General features: G+C 49.9%; 1 protein-coding gene across 2 annotated transcripts in view; it reads left to right on the top strand.

The window, feature by feature from the left end:
- The window catches only part of pdcd2l (programmed cell death 2-like), a 29,877-nt gene extending 9,990 nt beyond the window's left edge, over positions 1–19,887 (top strand). For both annotated transcript variants that reach the window (XM_072517789.1, XM_072517787.1), the window contains exons 4-7: positions 2,599–2,963; positions 5,123–5,236; positions 11,086–11,240; positions 19,712–19,887. In XM_072517789.1, coding sequence (XP_072373890.1) covers positions 2,599–2,963; positions 5,123–5,236; positions 11,086–11,240; positions 19,712–19,842 — 765 coding nt within the window. In that variant the 3' untranslated portion in view covers positions 19,843–19,887. The remainder of the gene's footprint in view (positions 1–2,598; positions 2,964–5,122; positions 5,237–11,085; positions 11,241–19,711) is intronic.
- The last annotated feature ends 1,596 nt before the right edge of the window (positions 19,888–21,483 follow it).

The raw sequence follows: 21,483 nt of genomic DNA, 5'->3' as shown, positions 1-21,483 counted from the left end.
TCAGTACTGAGGGAGTGCTGCACTGTCAGAGAGTCAGGACTGAGGGAGTGCCGTACTGTCAGAGGGTCAGTCCTGAGGGGGTGCCGCACTGTCAGAGGGTCAGTACTGAGGGAGTGCTGCACTGTCAGAGGGTCAGTACTGAGGGAGTGCTGCACTGTCAGAGAGTCAGTACTGAGGGAGTGCCGTACTGTCAGAGGGTCAGTCCTGAGGGGGTGCCGCACTGTCAGAGGGTCAGTACTGAGGGAGTGCTGCACTGTCAGAGGGTCAGTACTGAGGGAGTGCCGCACTGTCAGAGGGTCAGTACTGAGGGAGTGCTGCGCTGTCAGAGGGTCAGTCCTGAGGGGGTGCCGCACTGTCAGAGGGTCAGTCCTGAGGGAGTGCTGCACTGTCAGAGGGTCAGTACTGAGGAAGTGCCGCACTGTCAGAGGGTCAGTACTGAGGGAATGCCGCACTGTCAGAGGGTCAGTCCTGAGGGAGTGCTGCACTGTCAGAGGGTCAGTACTGAGGAAGTGCCGCACTGTCAGAAGGTCAGTCCTGAGGGGGTGCCGCACTGTCAGAGGGTCAGTCCTGAGGGGGTGCCGCACTGTCAGAGGGTCAGTACTGAGGGAGTGCCGCACTGTCAGAGGGTCAGTACTGAGGGAGTGCTGCGCTGTCAGAGGGTCAGTCCTGAGGGGGTGCCGCACTGTCAGAGGGTCAGTCCTGAGGGAGTGCTGCACTGTCAGAGGGTCAGTACTGAGGGAGTGCTGCACTGTCAGAGGGTCAGTACTGAGGGAGTGCCGCACTGTCAGAGGGTCAGTACTGAGGGAGTGCTGCGCTGTCAGAGGGTCAGTACTGAGGAAGTGCTGCACTGTCAGAGGGTCAGTCCTGAGGGAGTGCTGCACTGTCAGAGAGTCAGTACTGAGGGAGTGCCGCATTGTCAGAGGGTCAGTACTGAGGGAGTACTGCACTGTCAGAGGGTCAGTACTGAGGGAGTGCCGCATTGTCAGAGGGTTAGTACTGAGGGAGTGCTGCACTGTCAGAGGGTCAGTACTGAGGGAGTGCCGCATTGTCAGAGGGTCAGTCCTGAGGGAGTGCTGCACTGTCAGAGAGTCAGTACTGAGGGAGTGCCGCATTGTCAGAGGGTCAGTACTGAGGGAGTGCCGCATTGTCAGAGGGTCAGTACTGAGGGAGTGCTGCACTGTCAGAGGGTCAGTACTGAGGGAGTGCCGCACTGTCAGAGGGTCAGTACTGAGGGAGTGCCGCACTGTGGGAGGGTCAGTACTGAGGGAGTGCCGCATTGTCAGAGGGTCAGTACTGAGGGAGCGCTGCACTGTCAGAGGGTCAGTACTGAGGGAGTGCCGCAGTGTCAGAGGGTCTGTACTGAGGGAGTGCTGCATTGTCAGAGGGTCAGTACTGAGGGAGTGCTGCACTGTCAGAGGGTCAGTACTGAGGGAGTGCCGCACTGTCAGAGGGTCAGTACTGAGGGAGTGCCGCACTGTGGGAGGGTCAGTACTGAGGGAGTGCCGCAGTGTCAGAGGGTCAGTACTGAGGGAGTGCCGCACTGTGGGAGGGTCAGTACTGAGGGAGTGCCGCACTGTCAGAGGGTCAGTACTGAGGGAGTGCTGCACTGTCAGAGGGTCAGTACTGAGGGAGTGCCGCACTGTCAGAGGGTCAGTACTGAGGGAGTGCCGCACTGTGGGAGGGTCAGTACTGAGGGAGTGCCGCACTGTCAGAGGGTCAGTACTGAGGGAGTGCTGCACTGTCAGAGGGTCAGTACTGAGGGAGTGCCGCACTGTCAGAGGCTCAGTACTGAGGGAGTGCTGCACTGTCAGAGGGTCAGTACTGAGGGAGTGCCGCACTGTCAAAGGGTCAGTACTGAGGGAGTGCTGCACTGTCAGAGGGTCAGTACTGAGGGATTGCTGCACTGTCAGAGGGTCAGTACTGAGGGAGCGCTGCACTGTCAGAGGGTCAGTACTGAGGGAGTGCCGCACTGTCAGAGGGTCAGTACTGAGGGAGTGCCGCACTGTCAGAGGGTCAGTACTGAGGGAGTGCCGCACTGTCAGAGAGTCAGTACTGAGGGAGTGCCGCACTGTGGGAGGGTCAGTACTGAGGGAGTGCCGTACTGTCAGAGGGTCAGTACTGAGGGAGTGCTGCACTGTCAGAGGGTCAGTACTGAGGGAGTGCCGCACTGTCAGAGGGTCAGTACTGAGGGAATGCTGCACTGTCAGAGGGTCAGTACTGAGGGATTGCTGCACTGTCAGAGGGTCAGTACTGAGGGAGCGCTGCACTGTCAGAGGGTCAGTACTGAGGGAGTGCCGCACTGTCAGAGGGTCAGTACTGAGGGAGTGCCGCACTGTCAGAGGGTCAGTACTGAGGGAGTGCCGCACTGTCAGAGGGTCAGTACTGAGGGAGTGCCGCACTGTCAGATGGTCAGTACTGAGGGAGTGCCGCACTGTCAGAGGGTCAGGACTGAGGGAGTGCTGCACTGTCAGAGGGTCAGTATTGTCTGTCTCTCCTGCTCCCTCTCGAGTGAAGTGGAAATCATTCTAGTTAGAGAATGTTTTGGATTGTGGAATTTTTGATGCTCTCAGGTGATTGTAGACCATTTGTATTTTCCAGAACGCCCTGGTTTCCGTGACAGCGAGGGATTGGTGCGATGAAGCAGATGACTGGGGAGCGGAGGATTGTCCGGGACCCGGCACTGAGGGGTCAGTGAGTTTTGGAGCAGCTGAGCCCGCACCTTGCCCGTCGGACCGAGAGGTCAGAGTTCAGACCAGCCGACTGGAGGCTCTCGGTCTGCGGGAGAAGGCTCAGGGGATGGGGCTGGTTACACAAACTCCAGTGGCGGCCTTCCAGCCTTTCTACATCAACGTGATGGAAGAGGAGGAGCACTCGCCGGCCACCGCCTTCAGCCACGAGCAGGAACTACTCCGTGAGTACCAGCGGAGAGAAGGCGTCAACGTCGAAGAGTTGTCCGTCTCCAGGTGAGGGTCGCTTTGTGACTCATTGACCGAGTTTGGGTTGGACGGAGTAAATACAGAAAACCTTCCAACTCATGGGGGAGGCTGGAACTGCGGACCAAAATATAAAATAGTCACTAACGAATCGAATGGGGAATTCAGGAGAAACATCTTTACCCAGAGAGTGGGGAGGATATGATTGAATAGTTGAGGTTAGTGCCTAGTTAGGGCAGCACGGTAGCACAGTGGTTAGCACAATTGCTTCACAGCTCCAGGATCCCAGGTTCGATACCCGGCTCGGGTCACTGTCTGTGCGGAGTCTGCACGTCCTCCCAGTGTGGGTTTCCTCCGGGTGCTCCGGTTTCCTCCCACAGCCCAAAGATGTGCAGGTTAGGTGGATTGGCTATGCTAAATTGCCCTTAGTGTCCAAAATTGCCCTTAGTGTTGGGCGGGGTTACTGGGTTATGGGGATAGGGTGGAGGTGTTGACCTTGGGTAGGGTGCACTTTCCAAGAGCCGGTGCAGACTCGATGGGCCGAATGGCCTCCTTCTGCACTGTAAATTCTATGATTCTATGAGTGCTATCAATCGTGTTCAGAGGGAAACTGGTAAGCACACCCAGTGAAGAAATAGGAACGGTGCTGGGGTGAGATGGAGAGGGGGGTGTAGCGGGAGGGGGACGTTTGTGAGGAGCAAAAATGCTAGCACGGAGCAGTTGGGCCAAATGGCCTGACTCCTTGCTGCGAGCATCCTGGCCTCTCCCCGGTAAATTCAGGTGAAGAGGTGACCCATTCAGCACAGCAGGATCCCAGGCCATATCCCCAGCCTGTGCTGGGTGAGCTGATTCAGTCGGAGTGGATCACTGTGTCGCTCTCCCATCACTGAATTACTGTTCCAATGTTGTGGCAGTGGGATCGTGGGGAAGGTTGGCTGGTGTGCGAGAATGAGGGAGAGCTGCTGATCCCATCTGGAATATTTGTGGTCCGTCCTGGGCCCGGCAGGGAAGAGCGATTAACCGTGGAGAAGGGAGATTCATCAGAACACTAACCGGGATAACTGGGTCGGCACGGTAGCACAGTGGTTACTGCGGCTTCACAGCTCCAGGGTCCCAGGTTCGATTCCCCGCTTGGGTCACTGTCTGTGCGGAGTCTGCACCTTCTCCCCGTGTCTGCGTGGGTTTCCTCCGGGTGCTCCGGTTTCCTCCCACAGTCCAAAGATGTGCAGGTTAGGTGGATTGGCCATGGTAAATTGCCCTTAATGACCAAAAAGGTTAGGTAGGGTTATTGGGTTCTGGGGATGGGGTGGAAGTGAGGGCTTTAATGGGACAGTGCAGACTCGATGGGCCGAATGGGACTGTATGTTCTATGTTCTAACACGGCTAAATTCTAAAGGATAGGCTCGCTGGGTGTGACTTGTGTTCAGGAAATTGAGGGCTAATTTAATTGAGGTGTTTAAAATGAGAAAAAAGATTTGATGGGGGGTAAATTGAGAAACTGTTTCCTCTGAATGGAAATATCCAGAGAGCCGGGAATTAATCTGAATGCTCGAGACAGCAGGGTATAGTGTGGGGGGTTAAGGGGGTTAGGGGGTTGGGGAGCAGTGTGGGGGGGACGGGGAGCAGTGTGGGGGGGGTAAGGGGGTTAGGGGGACGGGGAGCATGGTGGGGGGTAAGGGGTTAGGGGCTTTGGGGAGGGGGAGCAATGTGGGGGGTAGGGGCTTGGGGGAGAAGGGAGCAGTGTGGAGGGGGTAAGAGCTTGAGGGGGATGGGGGCAGTGTGAGGGGTAAAGGGTAGGGGCTTGAGGGAGGGGGTGGGGGTTAGGGGTCATCTGGAGGTTTCAACGCTGAGATGATGGATTATTGATAAGCGTATCTGGGGAATTTGGAGAAAGGACATCCGAATTGAGTTAATAGGTGAACGATGATCTGATTGAATGGCGGGATAGGCTTGAAGGACTGAATGCCTTCTCCAGTTACTCTATAACAGGCCCGAGGGCTGAATGGACTCCTCCTGCTCAAATCAGGCGAGACCAAGGTTCGATTTTGATGATCTTCCTCCTGTGGACACAGAGCTGGGTTGAGACAAGACTCCCAGGTGGAGAATGAGCAGCCAATGTGCCTCTGACCCCCTGGGAAAGGTACTGAGGCCAATGATTGAAACCAATGTAAGATTTCTGTTCCCCTCAGCTGTGAAGATGACGGAGTTACGGAAAGATACGAGAAGAGTAAAGCCCGACATGGAGACAGAACCTTTGTCAAATTTATGAAGCAGATCTCCAGTTGTCCTGAACAGATTTTAAGGTGTGTGTGTGACCGTGAATCGGATTGGAGCGAGAAACGGGGGTCGGGGGGGGGGGGCGGAAAACTCGCAGTCCGGACTCATTCGGAGCACTGATCACTCAGACATTGCACTGGGGACTCAAGTGCAAGGTTCTCGGGTGAGATTACAGGGCAGGAGATCATTCAACCAACAGAATCAAATATTCCGATTATTAATTTTCTATCATGAAGTACTTTGATTTGATAATATTTGTGGTTAAATAGCACAAGTGATGGACATTTGAGATACAGTCAGTTTGAGTAATTTAACATATAGTTCAGTACAAACTGAGGAGTTAAGAGGTGCAAGGTGGAAAAACTAGGGCACCCCCAATGGTGGGAGGGTGTCATTACAACATGACTGTTTACATACATAATTTCCATTGTAAACGTGACATAATGAAATGAAATGAAAATCGCTTATTGTCACAAGTAGGCTTCAAATGAAGTTACTGTGAAAAGCCCCTAGTTGCCATATTCCGCCGCGTGTTCGGGAGGCTGGTACGGGAATTGAACTCGCGCTGCTGGTCTGCCTTGGTCTGCTTTCAAAGCCAGCATCTGTAATGGGAAAAATTGACAGAAACGTGTTGGTAAAAAGGCAGAAAAATGGATCAAGTTTCAGAGGCAAAAGTGCACAACGTAATCACATATTTGATTTAATATAGATTGTCAATGATGCCCCTTAAGGAAAGGTCATATATCCCAAAGCCAAATATCTTTGTGACTAAATCCCTGTGTAACACTTTGAACCTATTCCATCAATCCATAGCTATCATCGCCCGTGACAGAATGTAATATTTCATCAAATATTTACAACTCCAGCACCCTGATACAACCCGGCTTTAGAAAGAACTAACCGCATTTCTGTGTCGCCTTGTACACTCTCGGGACATTCCAAAGCACTTTTCAGTCAATGAAATATTTTTTGAAGTGTAGTCACTGTTACAATATGAGAAATGCAGCAGCCAAATTATACACAGCAAGATCCCGCACACAGTCATGGCCACGAATAGTTTGTTTGTTAGTGATGTTGGTTGAGGGAGTCCGGACATTGAGGGAAACCTCTGTGGTGGCTCGAGACAGACAGTAGTTAACAAAGGGGTTTATTGGTGAAAGGCAGTTAGAAAACAGGCACAGAACACGATACAACAGGTCTTTACTCTCCACCTCCCTGGTCTACACGCCCGGGGTCCTGCCCCCAGGGCCCCGCGCAAACCCCCCATTGGCCGGCTTTTGCGCGCTTCAAAATAACGCTGCAATCTTTTATGTCTACCTATCAGGGCAGGTAGAGCCTCAGTTTAACACCTCATCAATTGGCAGCATCTCTGACAGTGCTGTGCTCCTTCAGTCCTGCATTGGAGTATCCGGCAAGATTTTTGTGAATCTCACATCAATGGAGTTATGACTCTTTTTAAAAAAAATGTAAATTTAGAATACCCAATTCATTTTTTCCAATTAAAGGGCAATTTATCATGGCCAATCCACCTACCCTGCACATCTTTGGGTTGTGGGGGCGAAACCCACGCAAACACGGGGAGAACGTGCAAACTCCACACGGACAGTGACCCAGAGCCGGGATCGAACCTGGGACCTCGGCGCCGTGAGGCAGCCGTGCTAACCACTGAGCCACCGTGCTGCCCTGAGTTAAGACTCTCTGGCTGAACCCGAGAATACCCTCTGGGGCAGGGCGGATTCCAGGCTAGTGCTGATGGCTGTTTGAACATTTCAAATCGAGAGATTCCAGGAGAATGGGTAGCAATGTGTGTGTTGAGGAGGTTATGCTTTTTGTATTTCTCTGAACTGATTCTGCTGAAGCCCTCGATACAATTCTTATCTCCAGACTGAACTATTCCAACGCTCTCCTTGCCAACCTCCCATCTTGCACCTTCAGTAAAGTGAAGCTTATCCAAAGGCTCTGCTGTTTGTATCCGAACTCTCGCCAAGTCCTCTTCCCATCGCCCCCTGTGATCATTGATCAATATCCTCCCTGTCCAGCATGACCCCGATATTAAAATTCTCATCTTTATTTACAAATCCCTCCGTGTCCTTGCCTCTCTCTATCTCTGTAATCTCCTCCAGCCCTACAATCTCCTCCAGCCCTACAACCCTCCGTGATCTCTGCACTCCTCTAACGCTCACCCTGTGTGATTCTTTTTTAAAAAATTCCAATTAAATGGGCAATTTAGCGCGGCCAATCCACCTACCCTGCACATCTTTTTGGGTTGTGGGGGTGAGGCCCACGCAGACACTGGGAGAATGTGCCAACTCCACACGGACAGTGCAGCCCATCCATACCTGATCCTGAATTGTGCCTTCAATGGCCTGGACCCCGCACTCTGGAATTTCCCCCCTAAACCTCTCCACTTCTCCTCCTCTCTCTCTACCGTTGCTATGCTGTTTCAAAACTCCCTTTTTGGTCAAGCCTTCGCTCATTGACCATATATCTCCTTATCTGACTCGGTGTCATACTTGATAACGCTCTTCTGAAGCATCTTGGGATGTTTCACTGTGCTAAAGGTGCTATATAAATGCAGGTTGTCTGGGTTACAGGATGATATTTTACGGAATGTCAATTCTAAATTGGCTAAACAGCTGGTGTAGGAGGGAGGGTTTCCATTATCTGGACCACTGGGAGTTCTTCCGGGGCAGGTGTGACCTGTATAAGAAGGACGGGTTGCATCTAAACCAGAGAGGCATAAATATCCTGGCCGCGAGGTTTGCTAGTGTCACACGGGAGGGTTTAAACTAGTATGGCAGGGGGGTGGGCACGGGAGCAATAGGTCAGAAGGTGAGAGCATTGAGGGAGAACTAGGGAATAGGGACAGTGTGGCTCTGAGGCAGAGCAGACAGGGAGAAGTTGCTGAACACAGCGGGTCTGGTGGCCTGAAGTGCATATGTTTTAATGCAAGGAGCATTACGGGTAAGGCAGATGAACTTAGAGCTTGGATTAGTACTTGGAACTATGATGTTGTTGCCATTACAGAGACCTGGTTGAGGGAAGGGCAGGATTGGCAGCTAAACGTTCCAGGATTTAGATGTTTCAGGCGGGATAGAGGGGGATGTAAAAGGGGAGGCGGAGTTGCGCTACTTGTTCGGGAGAATATCACAGCTGTACTGCGAGAGGACACCTCAGAGGGCAGTGAGGCTATATGGGTAGAGATCAGGAATAAGAAGGGTGCAGTCACAATGTTGGGGGTATACTACAGGCCTCCCAACAGCCAGCGGGAGATAGAGGAGCGGATAGGTAGACAGATTTTGGAAAAGAGTAAAAACAACAGGGTTGTGGTGATGGGAGACTTCAACTTCCCCAATATTGACTGGGACTCACTTAGTGCCAGGGGCTTAGACGGGGCGGAGTTTGTAAGGAGCATCCAGGAGGGCTTCTTAAAACAATATGTAGACAGTCCAACTAGGGAAGGGGCGGTACTGGACCTGGTATTGGGGAATGAGCCCGGCCAGGTGGCAGATGTTTCAGTAGGGGAGCATTTCGGTAACAGTGACTACAATTCAGTAAGTTTTAAAGTACTGGTGGACAAGGATAAGAGTGGTCCGAGGATGAATGTGCTAAATTGGGGGAAGGCTAATTATAACAATATTAGGCGGGAACTGAAGAACATAGATTGGGGGCGGATGTTTGAGGGCAAATCAACATCTGACATGTGGGAGGCTTTCAAGTGGCAGTTGAAAGGAATACAGGACCGGCATGTTCCTGTGAGGAAGAAAGATAAATACGGCAATTTTCAGGAACCTTGGATGACGAGTGATATTGTAGGCCTCGTCAAAAAGAAAAAGGAGGCATTTGTCAGGGCTAAAAGGCTAGGAACAGACGAAGCCTGCGTGGAATATAAGGAAAGTAGGAAGGAACTTAAGCAAGGAGTCAGGAGGGCTAGAAGGGGTCACGAAAAGTCATTGGCAAATAGGGTTAAGGAAAATCCCAAGGCTTTTTACACGTACATAAAAAGCAAGAGGGTAGCCAGGGAAAGGGTTGGCCCACTGAAGGATAGGCAAGGGAATCTATGTGTGGTGCCAGAGGAAATGGGCGAGGTACTAAATGAATACTTTGCATCAGTATTCACCAAAGAGAAGGAATTGGTAGATGTTGAGTCTGGAGAAGGGTGTGTAGATAGCCTGGGTCACATTGAGATCCAAAAAGACGAGGTGTTGGGTGTCTTAAAAAATATTAAGGTAGATAAGTCCCCAGGGCCTGATGGGATCTACCCCAGAATACTGAAGGAGGCTGGAGAGGAAATTGCTGAGGCCTTGACAGAAATCTTTGGATCCTCACTGTCTTCAGGTGATGCCCCGGAGGACTGGAGAATAGCCAATGTTGTTCCTCTGTTTAATAAGGGTAGCAAGGATAACCCAGGGAACTACAGGCCGGTGAGCCTTACTTCAGTGGTAGGGAAATTACTGGAGAGAATTCTTCGAGACAGGATCTACTCCCATTTGGAAGCAAACGGACGTATTAGTGAGAGGCAGCACGGTTTTGTGAAGGGGAGGTCGTGTCTCACTAACTTGATAGAGCTTTTCGAGGAGGTCACTAAGATGATTGATGCAGGTAGGGCAGTAGATGTTGTCTATATGGACTTCAGTAAGGCCTTTGACAAGGTCCCTCATGGTAGACTAGTACAAAAGGTGAGGTCACACGGGATCAGGGGTGAGCTGGCAAGGTGGATACAGAACTGGCTAGGCCATAGAAGGCAGAGAGTTGCAATGGAGGGATGCTTTTCTAATTGGAGGGCTGTGACCAGTGGTGTTCCACAGGGATCAGTGCTGGGACCTTTGCTCTTTGTAGTATATATAAATGATTTGGAGGAAAATGTAACTGGTCTGATTAGTAAGTTTGCAGACGACACAAAGGTTGGTGGAATTGCGGATAGCGATGAGGACTGTCGGAAGATACAGCAGGATTTAGATTGTCTGGAGACTTGGGCGGAGAGATGGCAGATGGAGTTTAATCCGGACAAATGTGAGGTAATGCATTTTGGAAGGTCTAATGCAGGTAGGGAATATACAGTGAATGGTAGAACCCTCAAGAGTATTGAAAGTCAAAGAGATCTAGGAGTACAGGTCCACAGGTCATTGAAAGGGGCAACACAGGTGGAGAAGGTAGTCAAGAAGGCATACGGCATGCTTGCCTTCATTGGCCGAGGCATTGAGTATAAGAATTGGCAAGTCATGTTGCAGCTGTATAGAACCTTAGTTAGGCCACACTTGGAGTATAGTGTTCAATTCTGGTCGCCACACTACCAGAAGGATGTGGAGGCTTTGGAGAGGGTGCAGAAGAGATTTAGCAGAATGTTGCCTGGTATGGAGGGCATTAGCTATGAGGAGCGGTTGAATAAACTCGGTTTGTTCTCACTGGAACGAAGGAGGTTGAGGGGAGACCTGATAGAGGTATACAAAATTATGAGCGGCATAGACAGAGTGGATAGTCAGAGGCTTTTCCCCAGGGTAGAGGGGTCAATTACTAGGGGGCATAGGTTTAAGGTGAGAGGGGCAAGGTTTAGAGTAGATGTACGAGGCAAGTTTTTTACGCAGAGGGTAGTGGGTGCCTGGAACTCGCTACCGGAGGAGGTAGTGGAAGCAGGGACGATAGGGACATTTAAGGGGCATCTTGACAAATACATGAATAGGATGGGAATAGAAGGATACGGACCCAGGAAGTGTAGAAGATTGTAGTTTAGTCGGGCAGCATGGTCGGCACGGGCTTGGAGGGCCGAAGGGCCTGTTCCTGTGCTGTACCTTTCTTTGTTCTTTGTTCAATCCGTAGGGTGATTCTTACACTTTGCAATTGTTAGCTTTTGATTTTTGTAAACTTGTTGCTTTAGGTATTGCTGGAATGGGAGCCCCTTACTGATCTCCTCGCCCACCGTGGCATTCGAGTCAGCCACGCCAGTGTGTGAAACGTGTGCCAGTCCCAGAGTGTTTGAGTTCCAGCTGATGCCAGCCCTGGTCAACATGCTGAAAAGTGCAACCACTGAAGGTAAGCGGGAGAATCTGTACTCGCCGTCCAATTGCTGATGTTTCAGAATCTTACCTCGTATTGTAATCTTTATTGTCACAAGTAGGCTTACATTAACACTGCAATGAAGTTACTGTGAAAAGCCCCTAGTCTCCACATTCCGGCGCCTGTTCGGGTACACAGAGGGAGAATTCAGAATGTCCAAATCACCTAACAGCACGTCTTTCGGGACTTGCGGGAGGAAACCGGAGCCCCCGGAGGAAACCCACGCAGACACGGGGAGAACGTCGCGCAGGCAGTGACCCAAGCCGGGAATCGAACCTGAGACCCTGGAGCTGTGAAGCAACAATGCTACCCACTGTGCTACCATGCCGCCCAATTGTCACGATATGTTTGTAATGTACCTGAGATACTGAAGAATTGCATTTATCTATTGCCTATCACATCCTATCCCAGAATGCCTTACAATGAATATAGTCACTGCTGTAACACAGCAGCCAATCCACCGCCATCTCCCACAAAGAGTAATGAGATCATATAAATAGGAGCCAAAGGAGGCCACTCGGCCCCTCTACGCCACCATTCAATAAGACCATGGCTGACCTGATTGTAAGAGTATCTGCCTACCCCCCATAACCCTCACCTTTTCGATCAAAGATCTACCAACTCAGTCCTGAATGTATTCAATGGCTCACTGCTCCCTGGGAAAGGGAATTTCACAGACTAACGACCTGGGAAAGGGAATTTCACAGACGTGGGATTGGGGAATGAGAGTCATTGGGTAACTCATTCAGGGAGCTGACACAGACAGAGAATCAGAGCAGTAGAGAGGATTTAGACCGTTGTGTCTGTAGCAGTTCCCTGTAAGAGTAACTTATCGACTGCCTTCTTCCTGAGACCCAGCACATTCACATTGAACCTGCCACACCACACACTCAGGCAGCACATTCCCAATCCTAACCACTCGCTCTGTGAAAACATTTCTCCTTCTGTCTCCATTGCTTCTTGTGTCAATCACCTGAAATCTGTGCCCCCTGTTCTCAATCTTTCCACCAATGGGAACAGTTTCTTCCTGTCGACTCTGTCCAGCCCCTCCATGATTTTGGACATCTCGACCAAATCTCCTCTCGACCTTCTCTTCTCTCCCAAGGAAAACTGTCCCAACTTCTCGAATCTATCCTCATGACTAAAATTCCTCATCCCAGGAACTATATTCCTGAATCTTTTCTGCCTCTGTCTCCAACGTGTTAACATTCTTCCGAAAGGTTGGTGCCCCGAACTGGACTCGATATTCCAGCTGAGGCCAGACCAGTGTTTTTTGGACTCTATGCCTCTATTGATACAGTTCAGGATGCTGAAAGCTTTATTAAACCAGGGAGACAACATACCATCACCCTGTCCTGACATTTCAATGAATGAATGCGTATATACACCCAGATTTCTCTGCTCCTGGTGACAGTGGTTAGCACGGCTGCCTCACAGCGTCAGGGACCCGGGCTCAATTCCGGCCTCGGGTGACTGTCTGTCTGTGTGGATCTTGCATGTTCTCCGTGTCTGCGCGGGTTTCTTCCGGACACTCCAATTTCCTCCCACAGTCAAAAAAATGCGTCGGTTAGGTGGGGTTACGGGGATAGGGAGAGGAGGGTTGGTGCAGACTCGATGGGCCACTAGCCTCCCTCTTCACTGTAGGAATTCTATGGAGTTTATGGAGTTTGCACCACTTAAGAATTGTACACTTTGTTTTATATTTGTTTCTCCACATTTTTCAGAACAAAATGAATCACCATATTTCTCCGCGTTGAATTTTATCTGCCCGTTCCACCAACTTGTCTCTGTCCTTTTAAGTTCGATATCATCATCCTCACCATTCACAATGTCTCCAAGTGTTTTATCAACAAACAAATTGAAATGCTGCCCTGTCAGTCTAGATCATTAATATATATCAGGAGAAGCAAGGTTCCCAACATAGACTCCTGTGAAACACCACAACAGGGCAGCACGGTAGCATTGTGGATAGCACAATTGCTTCACAGCTCCAGGGTCCCAGGTTCGATTCCCGGCTTGGGTCACTGTCTGTGCGGAGTCTGCACATCCTCCCCGTGTGTGCGTGGGTTTCCTCCGGGTGCTCCGGTTTCCTCCCACAAAGATGGGCAGGTTAGGTGGATTGGCCATGATAAATTGCCCTTAGTGTCCAAAATTGCCCTTAGTGTTGGGTGGGGTTACTGGGTTATGGGGATAGGGTGGAGGTGTTGACCTTGGGTAGGGTGCTCTTTCCAAGAGCCGGTGCAGACTCGATGGGCCAAATGGCCTCCTTCTGCACTGTAAATTCTATGAAACCCTCCTCCAGCCCGGAAAAACATCCATTAACCGTTACTCTGCCTCCCGTCACTCAGCCAATTCCGTATCCACGTGACTCCTACCCCTGTTATCCTGCCAGCTCTGACTTTGCCAACAAGTCTCTCGTGCGGCAGTTTATCAAATACTTTTTGGAAATCCACATACAACACATCAACAACTTTGCCCTGCGCCAACTCTTTCTGTTACCCCTTCAAAACACCTGCAGCACATTAATGAAGCCTGACTTGCCACGAACAAATCTCTGCTGGCTTTTCCTAATTAATCCACATTACCAAAGTGACAGCGAACCTTCCCTCAAATTATTGTTTCGAAAGCTTCCCCACCACTGAGGTCAGACATTGGCCTGCAGTTGGTGGGCAGCATGGTAGCACAATGGTTAGCACAGTTGCTCCACAGCGCCAGGATCCCAGGTTCGATTCCCGGCTCGGGTCACTGTCTGTGCGGAGTCTGCACGTTCTCCCCGTGTGTGCGTGGGTTTCCTCCGGGTGCTCCGGTTTCCTCCCACAGTCCAAAGGTGTGCAGGTTAGGTGGATTGGCCATGATCAATTGCCCCTTCGTGTCCAAAAAGATTAGATGGGGTTTAAGTGGGGCGCTCTTTCCAAAGGACCGGTGCAGACGCGATGGGCCAAATGGCCTCCTTCTGCACTGTATTGTATATTCTATGTTCTGTGTTCCTCACACCCTTTCTCAACGAGGAGTGAAACATGCTCAATTCTCCAGTCCTCTGGCACCATCCCCAAAGTAAAGGAAAGCTGGAAAACTGTGGCCAGTGCCTCCGGAATTTCCACTCTAACTTCCCTCAGTGTTGTTGGATGCATCTCATCTGGCCCTGGTGCCTTATCCAATTTGAATACAGACAGCCTGTTCAGTAACTAACTCATTATCAATTTTAAACCCTTCAAGTATGTGAACAATTTCCTTTTTCACCGTCTTCTTCCAGTAAAAACAGATGTATGATGTATGATCTCAGCGATGCCTCCTGCCTCCATCTGTAAATCCCGTTTGCTCTCCTTTTAATCTCCATATGCCTATCGAAGACTTTCACTTTCCATTTTGTGTTCGCTGCCAGTCTTTCCTCGTACTCTCTCTTTAATTCTCCTACTTTGCTTTTGTCAATTCCCCTCTGAATCTTTTATCTTGAGCCCGGGTCTCGGTTGTATGATCTCCCTGACATGTTTTCTCTTCTTTTGGGCCGGGGGTGGGGGTTAATCTTTGACCGAGGGTTGGGGGGGGGGGGGGGCTGGAGTTGAGCATTGGGGGATTTGGTGGAAAAGCGTTTGTACCCAAAAAACTGGGCACCTACCTTTTCACAGACTTGTCTTTGCAAAGAGTAGTCCATTTGACCACACCCCTCAATAGGAAGAAAAGTGAGAATATGAAGTGGCCTCGAGCTGTCCGGAACCAATCTGAGCTCCACCGCCCCAAAGTCTCATCTCACAACACAACTGGGGACGGGGTCACGAAGCACAATTTGGGAAGCCCTGGACTCCATCGAGCAATGTAATTGCACCGGTTTTTTTGTTCCTCAGCTCTTGCCAAATTGATTGTGTCCTCGACCCCTCTGGAACATTCCTTCCTCTCCAGTACTGAAATGCTCTCCTCAATCAATGCTGCCACCTCCGCCTTTTCTTTCCTTCCTGAACACCTGGTGCCCAGAGATATTTAACACTCAGTCCTGTCCTTTGAGCCAGTTCTCATCCTAATTCCACATAGCAATCTGTGCCTCAAACTCGCCAATCTTATTGACCACACTCCATGCATCCACATATATGCTGGAGTTTATTATTTTTCCCCTCATGCTGGGCTCACTACCACCTCACTATTCCCTACTCTGATGCTATTTCTGCATCTTGGTATTCCTGTCTGATATTTTTTCCTGGTACCATGTCTTGTTATGCTCTAGGTGTAGCATAAGCGGCTTCCTTGTGGTGCACTTGACAAAGGAAGTTTCAGACATGGAGATAACTTCAACACATTTATTAAACTATTTACGCTTCTATTACTCTGGTTCGACACTACTGCTAATCCTACTATAGCTACCCAGACTGACTAACCAGTTGCTGCAATCCACGTGGTGGGTGTAATATTGAATAAACCATGTGTCTGTACTCACTGACTGTCTCCACTGGAAAGAGGCAGATCATGTGTGTGGTGTCCTTTATATATGGGTTGGTGTAATGCCCTCCTGTGGTCGTGTCACGTCGGTGTGTATCGTGAATGTCCGTTGGTCGTGTCCTATCTAACTGATCTATTGGTTAAGTGTGCGGTGTGTGATGTCTCTGGTGCTCCCTCTAGTGTCTAGCTAGCCTACATTTATTTACATTAATCCCTTGTGTATTTACAGTGATGCACATCACCACATCCCCCCCTTTTTTATATGTTACATATTTTCTGTACACTTTAAGAAAATTGAACAAAAAGAAGGTAGATAAGTTAAGGTATATACAAGTCATGGGAACAGTGATTAAACAATAAGTCCAAATCGTTTGTGTGAGTCCAAAGCCCATCAATCATCATGGTCAAATGTCTCTCTTGGTTATGAACGCCACCAACGTCCCTGTGCCCCAGGAACCAAGAAGTGGTCAAATCACTTCGCTGTCTGATTTGGAGTCCCTTTCTTTTTTGATGTTTGTGATGGTGCTGTCGGATGGCATCTTGTAGCTGATAAGGTGTTGACGTTGAAGAGGTACCATCAACAGTATCATTCGAGGTCATGGATGTGCCAGATGTTGAAGTTGGATAAGACTGTGCATACTGGTTCTGGCCACATGCTGTGCAGGAAGGGTGATCCTGCTGAGAACCGTTGAAGCTTGTCAACTTGGAAACAGAATTGCTGCTCGCACAAATACCTGGTGATGGTGTGAAGCTAGAACCTTGCATCTGATAGGAATATGCCGTCTGGCCAGGCTGGGGTGCAGCAAATCCTGGGCTGTAACTAAGGCATCCAGTCTGTAGTGCAGATTGCGCTTGCGGTAGTCCTCCTTCGGTCTTGATTCCATTACTGGGCAATCCGTAATGCTGGCCTGTTTGAGAATATGCTGCATAGACTGCTGGCTGCTGCATGCCTGAATACTGGGTTTGTCCAGCATGAGCTGTCATTGGCTGCACTGTCGGTGTGGAACAAATGTGTGGATATAGCTGTGGTGAAAATTGGTGTATCCCTCTTGGACTGTAGCCGCTGCTTGTTATTACTGACCCAGTGTAATTGTTAAGTGATCCATCTCCTGTCGTTGTGGCATCTGCTGTCACCCTGAGCGTGCCATCACTGAGGTAGCGGAACTCCCTGTCTGGAGTAAAGTCCGGCTTACGTGAATCAGAGTCGGCGTTTGGTTGCTCCCCATCTGGAGTCTGGTCTGTTTTAACTGAGTCAGTGTTGGTTTGTTGATGCTCCCCGTCCGGAGTCTTAGCAGGTTCACTGGAGTCAGCTGAGATTTCTTGAAGCTGCACGTCTGGAGTCGGAACATGCAGGAATGCATTGACTTGTGGAGAGGTTCGAGCGAATGAGGGTGGAAGTATCGTGGTGTCACCGGAGTCACCAGTGGGCTCACAGTGATCGTCGAGTGCCTCTGTACACACTAGCTGAGGTCTGTCACTTTGCATCTTTTGCATGGGAAGTGGGATGCTGTCGTCACTCGTCTCACATACCGTGGGTAGAGCCTCAGTAGCTGCTTGCTGTTCACTAGGGTTGGGTAAATTGTCAGAGTTTTCATCTGGTGGTGCAAACAATGTGGGTGGACTGTCATTGTCTTGCTGTTGTCCTTCATTTGGGCTTGGACTGTCATCGTCACTTTGTTCTTCACTGTAGCATGATAGACCGTCATGGTCGTCCTGCTGTGCACTGGAGCGTGGTAGACTGTCATAGTCTTCTTGCTGTTTACGTGAGCATGGCAGACTTGCATCGTCTGCCGCTAGTTGGTCAGAGGAGGTTGCTAGACCCTCATGGTCTTGTTCCTGCAAGGACTGCGCGTCGGAGTCTTGTGTTGCTTCTATCGTGGAGGCTGTCCACGAGCTCGCTGCGGAGGCTTGTGACCCTGGAGTCACTTCTTGTTCATGCAAGGACTGCGCTCTGGAGTCTTGCTCGTCTTGGAGTCGGGAACCCTGAGCGGTGCGTGGACCATGCTCTGTGTGGCAGTAGGCCGCTCTCTGTGGGCTTGTACCGCTCTCTGTCTCCTGGTTTCAGGCCGCAGCATAATCTTGCACTCACGAGTCGGGATGTCGTAGATGCTGGGCTGAAGATCCTCAAATGCGAAGAATGAATCCGCGTCTGCGTCTGATTCAGTACGGGGGTCGCCATTTCTGATGAAAAAAACTTTATCTGAGTCGTAGTCTTCCTGGAACAATCATCACTGTTTGCTTCGGAGCTGGCATTGGGCTTGCGAGGTCCAGAGAAAATGTAAAGGTTGGTTTCGTAGTATTCAAGGTTGGAATCATTGGTTTGGGCATAGGTAACTGCTTGTTGCAGGGTTCTTCGGAGGTTAATTTCATTTCCTGGTTCAATTTGAGGCCTTGTGCTGTCATTCCAGGTGAAAGAAGGTTGTTTTACGGCTTTAAAATATTTATTCTTTGATTTGGGACGTTTCCCCTTTAAATAGGCGTGGTCCGGGGCCTCTGATGTCATGATGCATGTGACGTAGCGCGTAGGAGTTCCTATACCGGGGCCTTTTTCGCAATTGCGCAAACGGACCTTCCCGTTCTGTGCGCTTCTCACGCAACTGCGCAAGTGCAGTCCCTTTAGAAAAATGGCCGCCGATCACAATTGTTCTCTGCTCCGGGATCTCGGCCTCGTGGTGAGTACTGGCGCTTCTCTTACCTTTTCTTGCTGGTTGGAGTGTCTTTTCCTCACAGTATTTGCCGAATTTGTCCTGGATGGCCTGGAAGTTGCTCCTGTTTTGCTTTTTGGAGAAGTTGAATTTTTAAAAGATTTCTTCTGCTCTGGCACCGGCGATGGTGAGCAGAAGCTCTGTCTTTTCAGCATCGGCCACGTCTTGTAGGTAGTCTGCTACCAGGAAGATTGCAAACTTTTGCCGGAATGCCCGCCAGTTTTCGCCGTGGCACTGGAGCCGCTGCGGAACCGGGATCTTGAACATCTTGCCTGGGTATCGTTGCTGGTTGTCACTGTACGCTGGGTTTTAGCTATATGGATTGAAACAGTTCACTCTGGTACCATGTAATGCCCTCCTGTGGTCGTGTCACCTCTGTGTGTATTGTGAATGTCCATTGGTTGTGTCCTATCTAACTGATCTATTGGTTGAGTGTGTGTGATGTCTCTGGTGCTCCCTCTAGTGTCTAGCTAGCCTACATGTATTCACATTAACCCCTTGTGTAATTGTGGTGATGTGCATCACCACAGTTCCCACATCCCTGCCAAGTTAATTTAAACTCTCACCAATAGCACTAGCAAATCATCTTGCAAGAAAACTGGTCCTGTTTCTATTTAGATGCAACATATCAGCCCTCCACAGACCCCAGCATCCCAGAGCCAGTCCCAGAGTCCCAGGGATCTAAAGCCCTCCCGCCTGCATCATTTTCCCAATGATGCATTCATCTTCTTTATCCTGCTCTTTCCATGTACACCTGGTACCAGGAGTAATTGTTACTTTTGAGGTTTTGTTTGTGAATTTCATGCCTAGATCCCTCAATTCCGACTGTCGGACCACAACCAGCTTTCTACCAATGTGGACCCTGACCACTCGGAGCTCTCACCCTCATGGGTGCACCACAGTTGCTGGTTAAGCTCCAAATCCCAGCGTGCAAGTCCTTCATGACACTTCCTGCACGAATGGGTATTGAGCACATGGGAAGTGTCCTGGGGTTCCCACATGGTACAGGATATGCACCCCAGAGACCAGAGCTACCCTGCCATTCCGCTATTTGTAGCTATGTTTCCCTTTCTATTTGATAATGACAATTAGCACTTTAAACAAAACAACTCAATTGGTTCACTTTGGAATGAGTCATTTGACAAGGAAGTATTCAATGAGCTCTTACTGCTGATGTCCCCAACAGTTCTGCACCCTTCCCATGTTGGTCTGAATGGTCTCCTTCGGAGTTCTATTGTATTCCTCTCGGCCTTTGCGCTTGTCTGGTTGCTGTTGCAAATTAAAAACTACACATTATAAACAATTCTTTTGCAGAGGCGAGCGTGGAATTCGGGACAGTTCTGATCTACACGTGTGAGAGGAGTTGTTGGAGTCCCAGTAATCAGTCACCCCTTGAGGAACGTGCCTTTGTACAGGGAGATCCAGACCAGCACTTCTTCAGATAATTGTTAATCACCTGTGCTAAATAAAAACTGAGTGTTTAATTTAAAGCCTGTAGCTCTGCTGTTGGAATAACTGAGAGAGAGCTGGAGGCAGTGGTGGGAGATTGGTTGCAAATCTACTTTTGGACACCAGGGGGATCTGCACCACAACCAAAAGGAAGACTTGAATTGATTTAGCACCTTTCACAATTTCAAGAATTCCCAAAGCCAATGAGGAACATTTTGCGGTATTGCCACTGTTAGAATATAAGAAAGTGGCAGCAATCTGTGCAATATAAACCCCTCAAACAGAGAGATCCCTCAATTATCAGTAGAAAACAGGTAAACAATTGATTGGGACCAGGTGGAGAGCTTACGTTATTTGAAATGGAATTGTTTACATTCAGCCGATCGGGCAGACAGCACCTCAAATTTATGATTTGTTTAATAAGATACACCTCTGACCATATAGAACTCCCTCAGTACCGACCCTCTGACAGGGCAGCGTTCCCTCAGTACCGACTCTGACAGGGCAGCGTTCCCTCAGTACCGACCCTCTGACAGGGCAATGTTCCCTCAGTACTGACCCTCTGACAGTGCAGCGCTCCCTCAGTACTGACCCTGACAGTGTAGCGCTCCCTCAGTACTGACCCTCTGACAGTGCAGCACTCCCTCAGTACTGACCCTCTGACAGGGCAGCTTCCCCCCCCAAAAAAAATACTGCCTCTCCAACAGATCAGCACAGGGAGAATGTGCAAACTCCACACAGACTGACCTAGGACTGGGATCGAACCTGGGACATCGGTGCCATGAGGCAGCAGTGCTAGAAGGAAAACAATTTTACCCTGTCCACTTAATCTTGTACACCTTAATTAAGTCACCCCTCAACCATCTTTGTTTCAAGGCAGATAATCCTAACCGATCGATTCTCTCCTCATAGCCACACTTTTCTGGCCCTGGCAATGTTCTTGTAAACTTCCTCTGCCCTCTGTCCAGAGGAATTACGTCCTTCCTGGAATATGACGACTGGAACTGCACACAATACTCCAGTTGTGGCCGCACCAGCGTTATATCCAATTCACCAGTCCCAGATGACCACAGGCTGCTCTCTCCTTTGACCCAAGGATCACCACACTTCGGGCAAGGGGCAAAGTTGAGAAAGTGTGGCCTTCATGAATAACCCAAACATAAGGATCCCGACACTGAGCCCTGTGGAAGACCACTTGAAACAGCTTTCCCTTTGCAAGGGTAGCCATTGACCATTACCCTTTGTTTCCTGTTACTAGAACATACAGTGCAGAAGGCCATTCGGCCCATCGACTCTGCATCGACCCACTTAAGCCCTCACTTCCACCCTATCCCAATAACCCTAACCTTTTTGGACACCAAGGGCAATTTATCATGGTCAATCCACCTAACCTGCACATCTTTGGACTGTGGGAGGAAACTGGAGCACCCGGAGGAAACCCACGCAGACACGGAGAGAACGTGCAGACGCCGCAGTCACCCAGCAGGGAATCGACCCTGGCACTGTGAAGCCACAGTGCTATCCACCTGCGCTACCGCGCTGCCCAACGTTTTATCCAGTTTGCCACATTGCCCTGTATCCCACTAGCATTTACTTTTTTCGATCAATCTGCCATTTAGGTCTTTGTCAAACACTTT

Source organism: Scyliorhinus torazame, chromosome 10, assembly GCF_047496885.1.
Source record: "Scyliorhinus torazame isolate Kashiwa2021f chromosome 10, sScyTor2.1, whole genome shotgun sequence".
NCBI classification, from domain to species: domain Eukaryota; kingdom Metazoa; phylum Chordata; class Chondrichthyes; order Carcharhiniformes; family Scyliorhinidae; genus Scyliorhinus; species Scyliorhinus torazame.
This window is presented reverse-complemented; position numbering and strand designations above follow the sequence as displayed.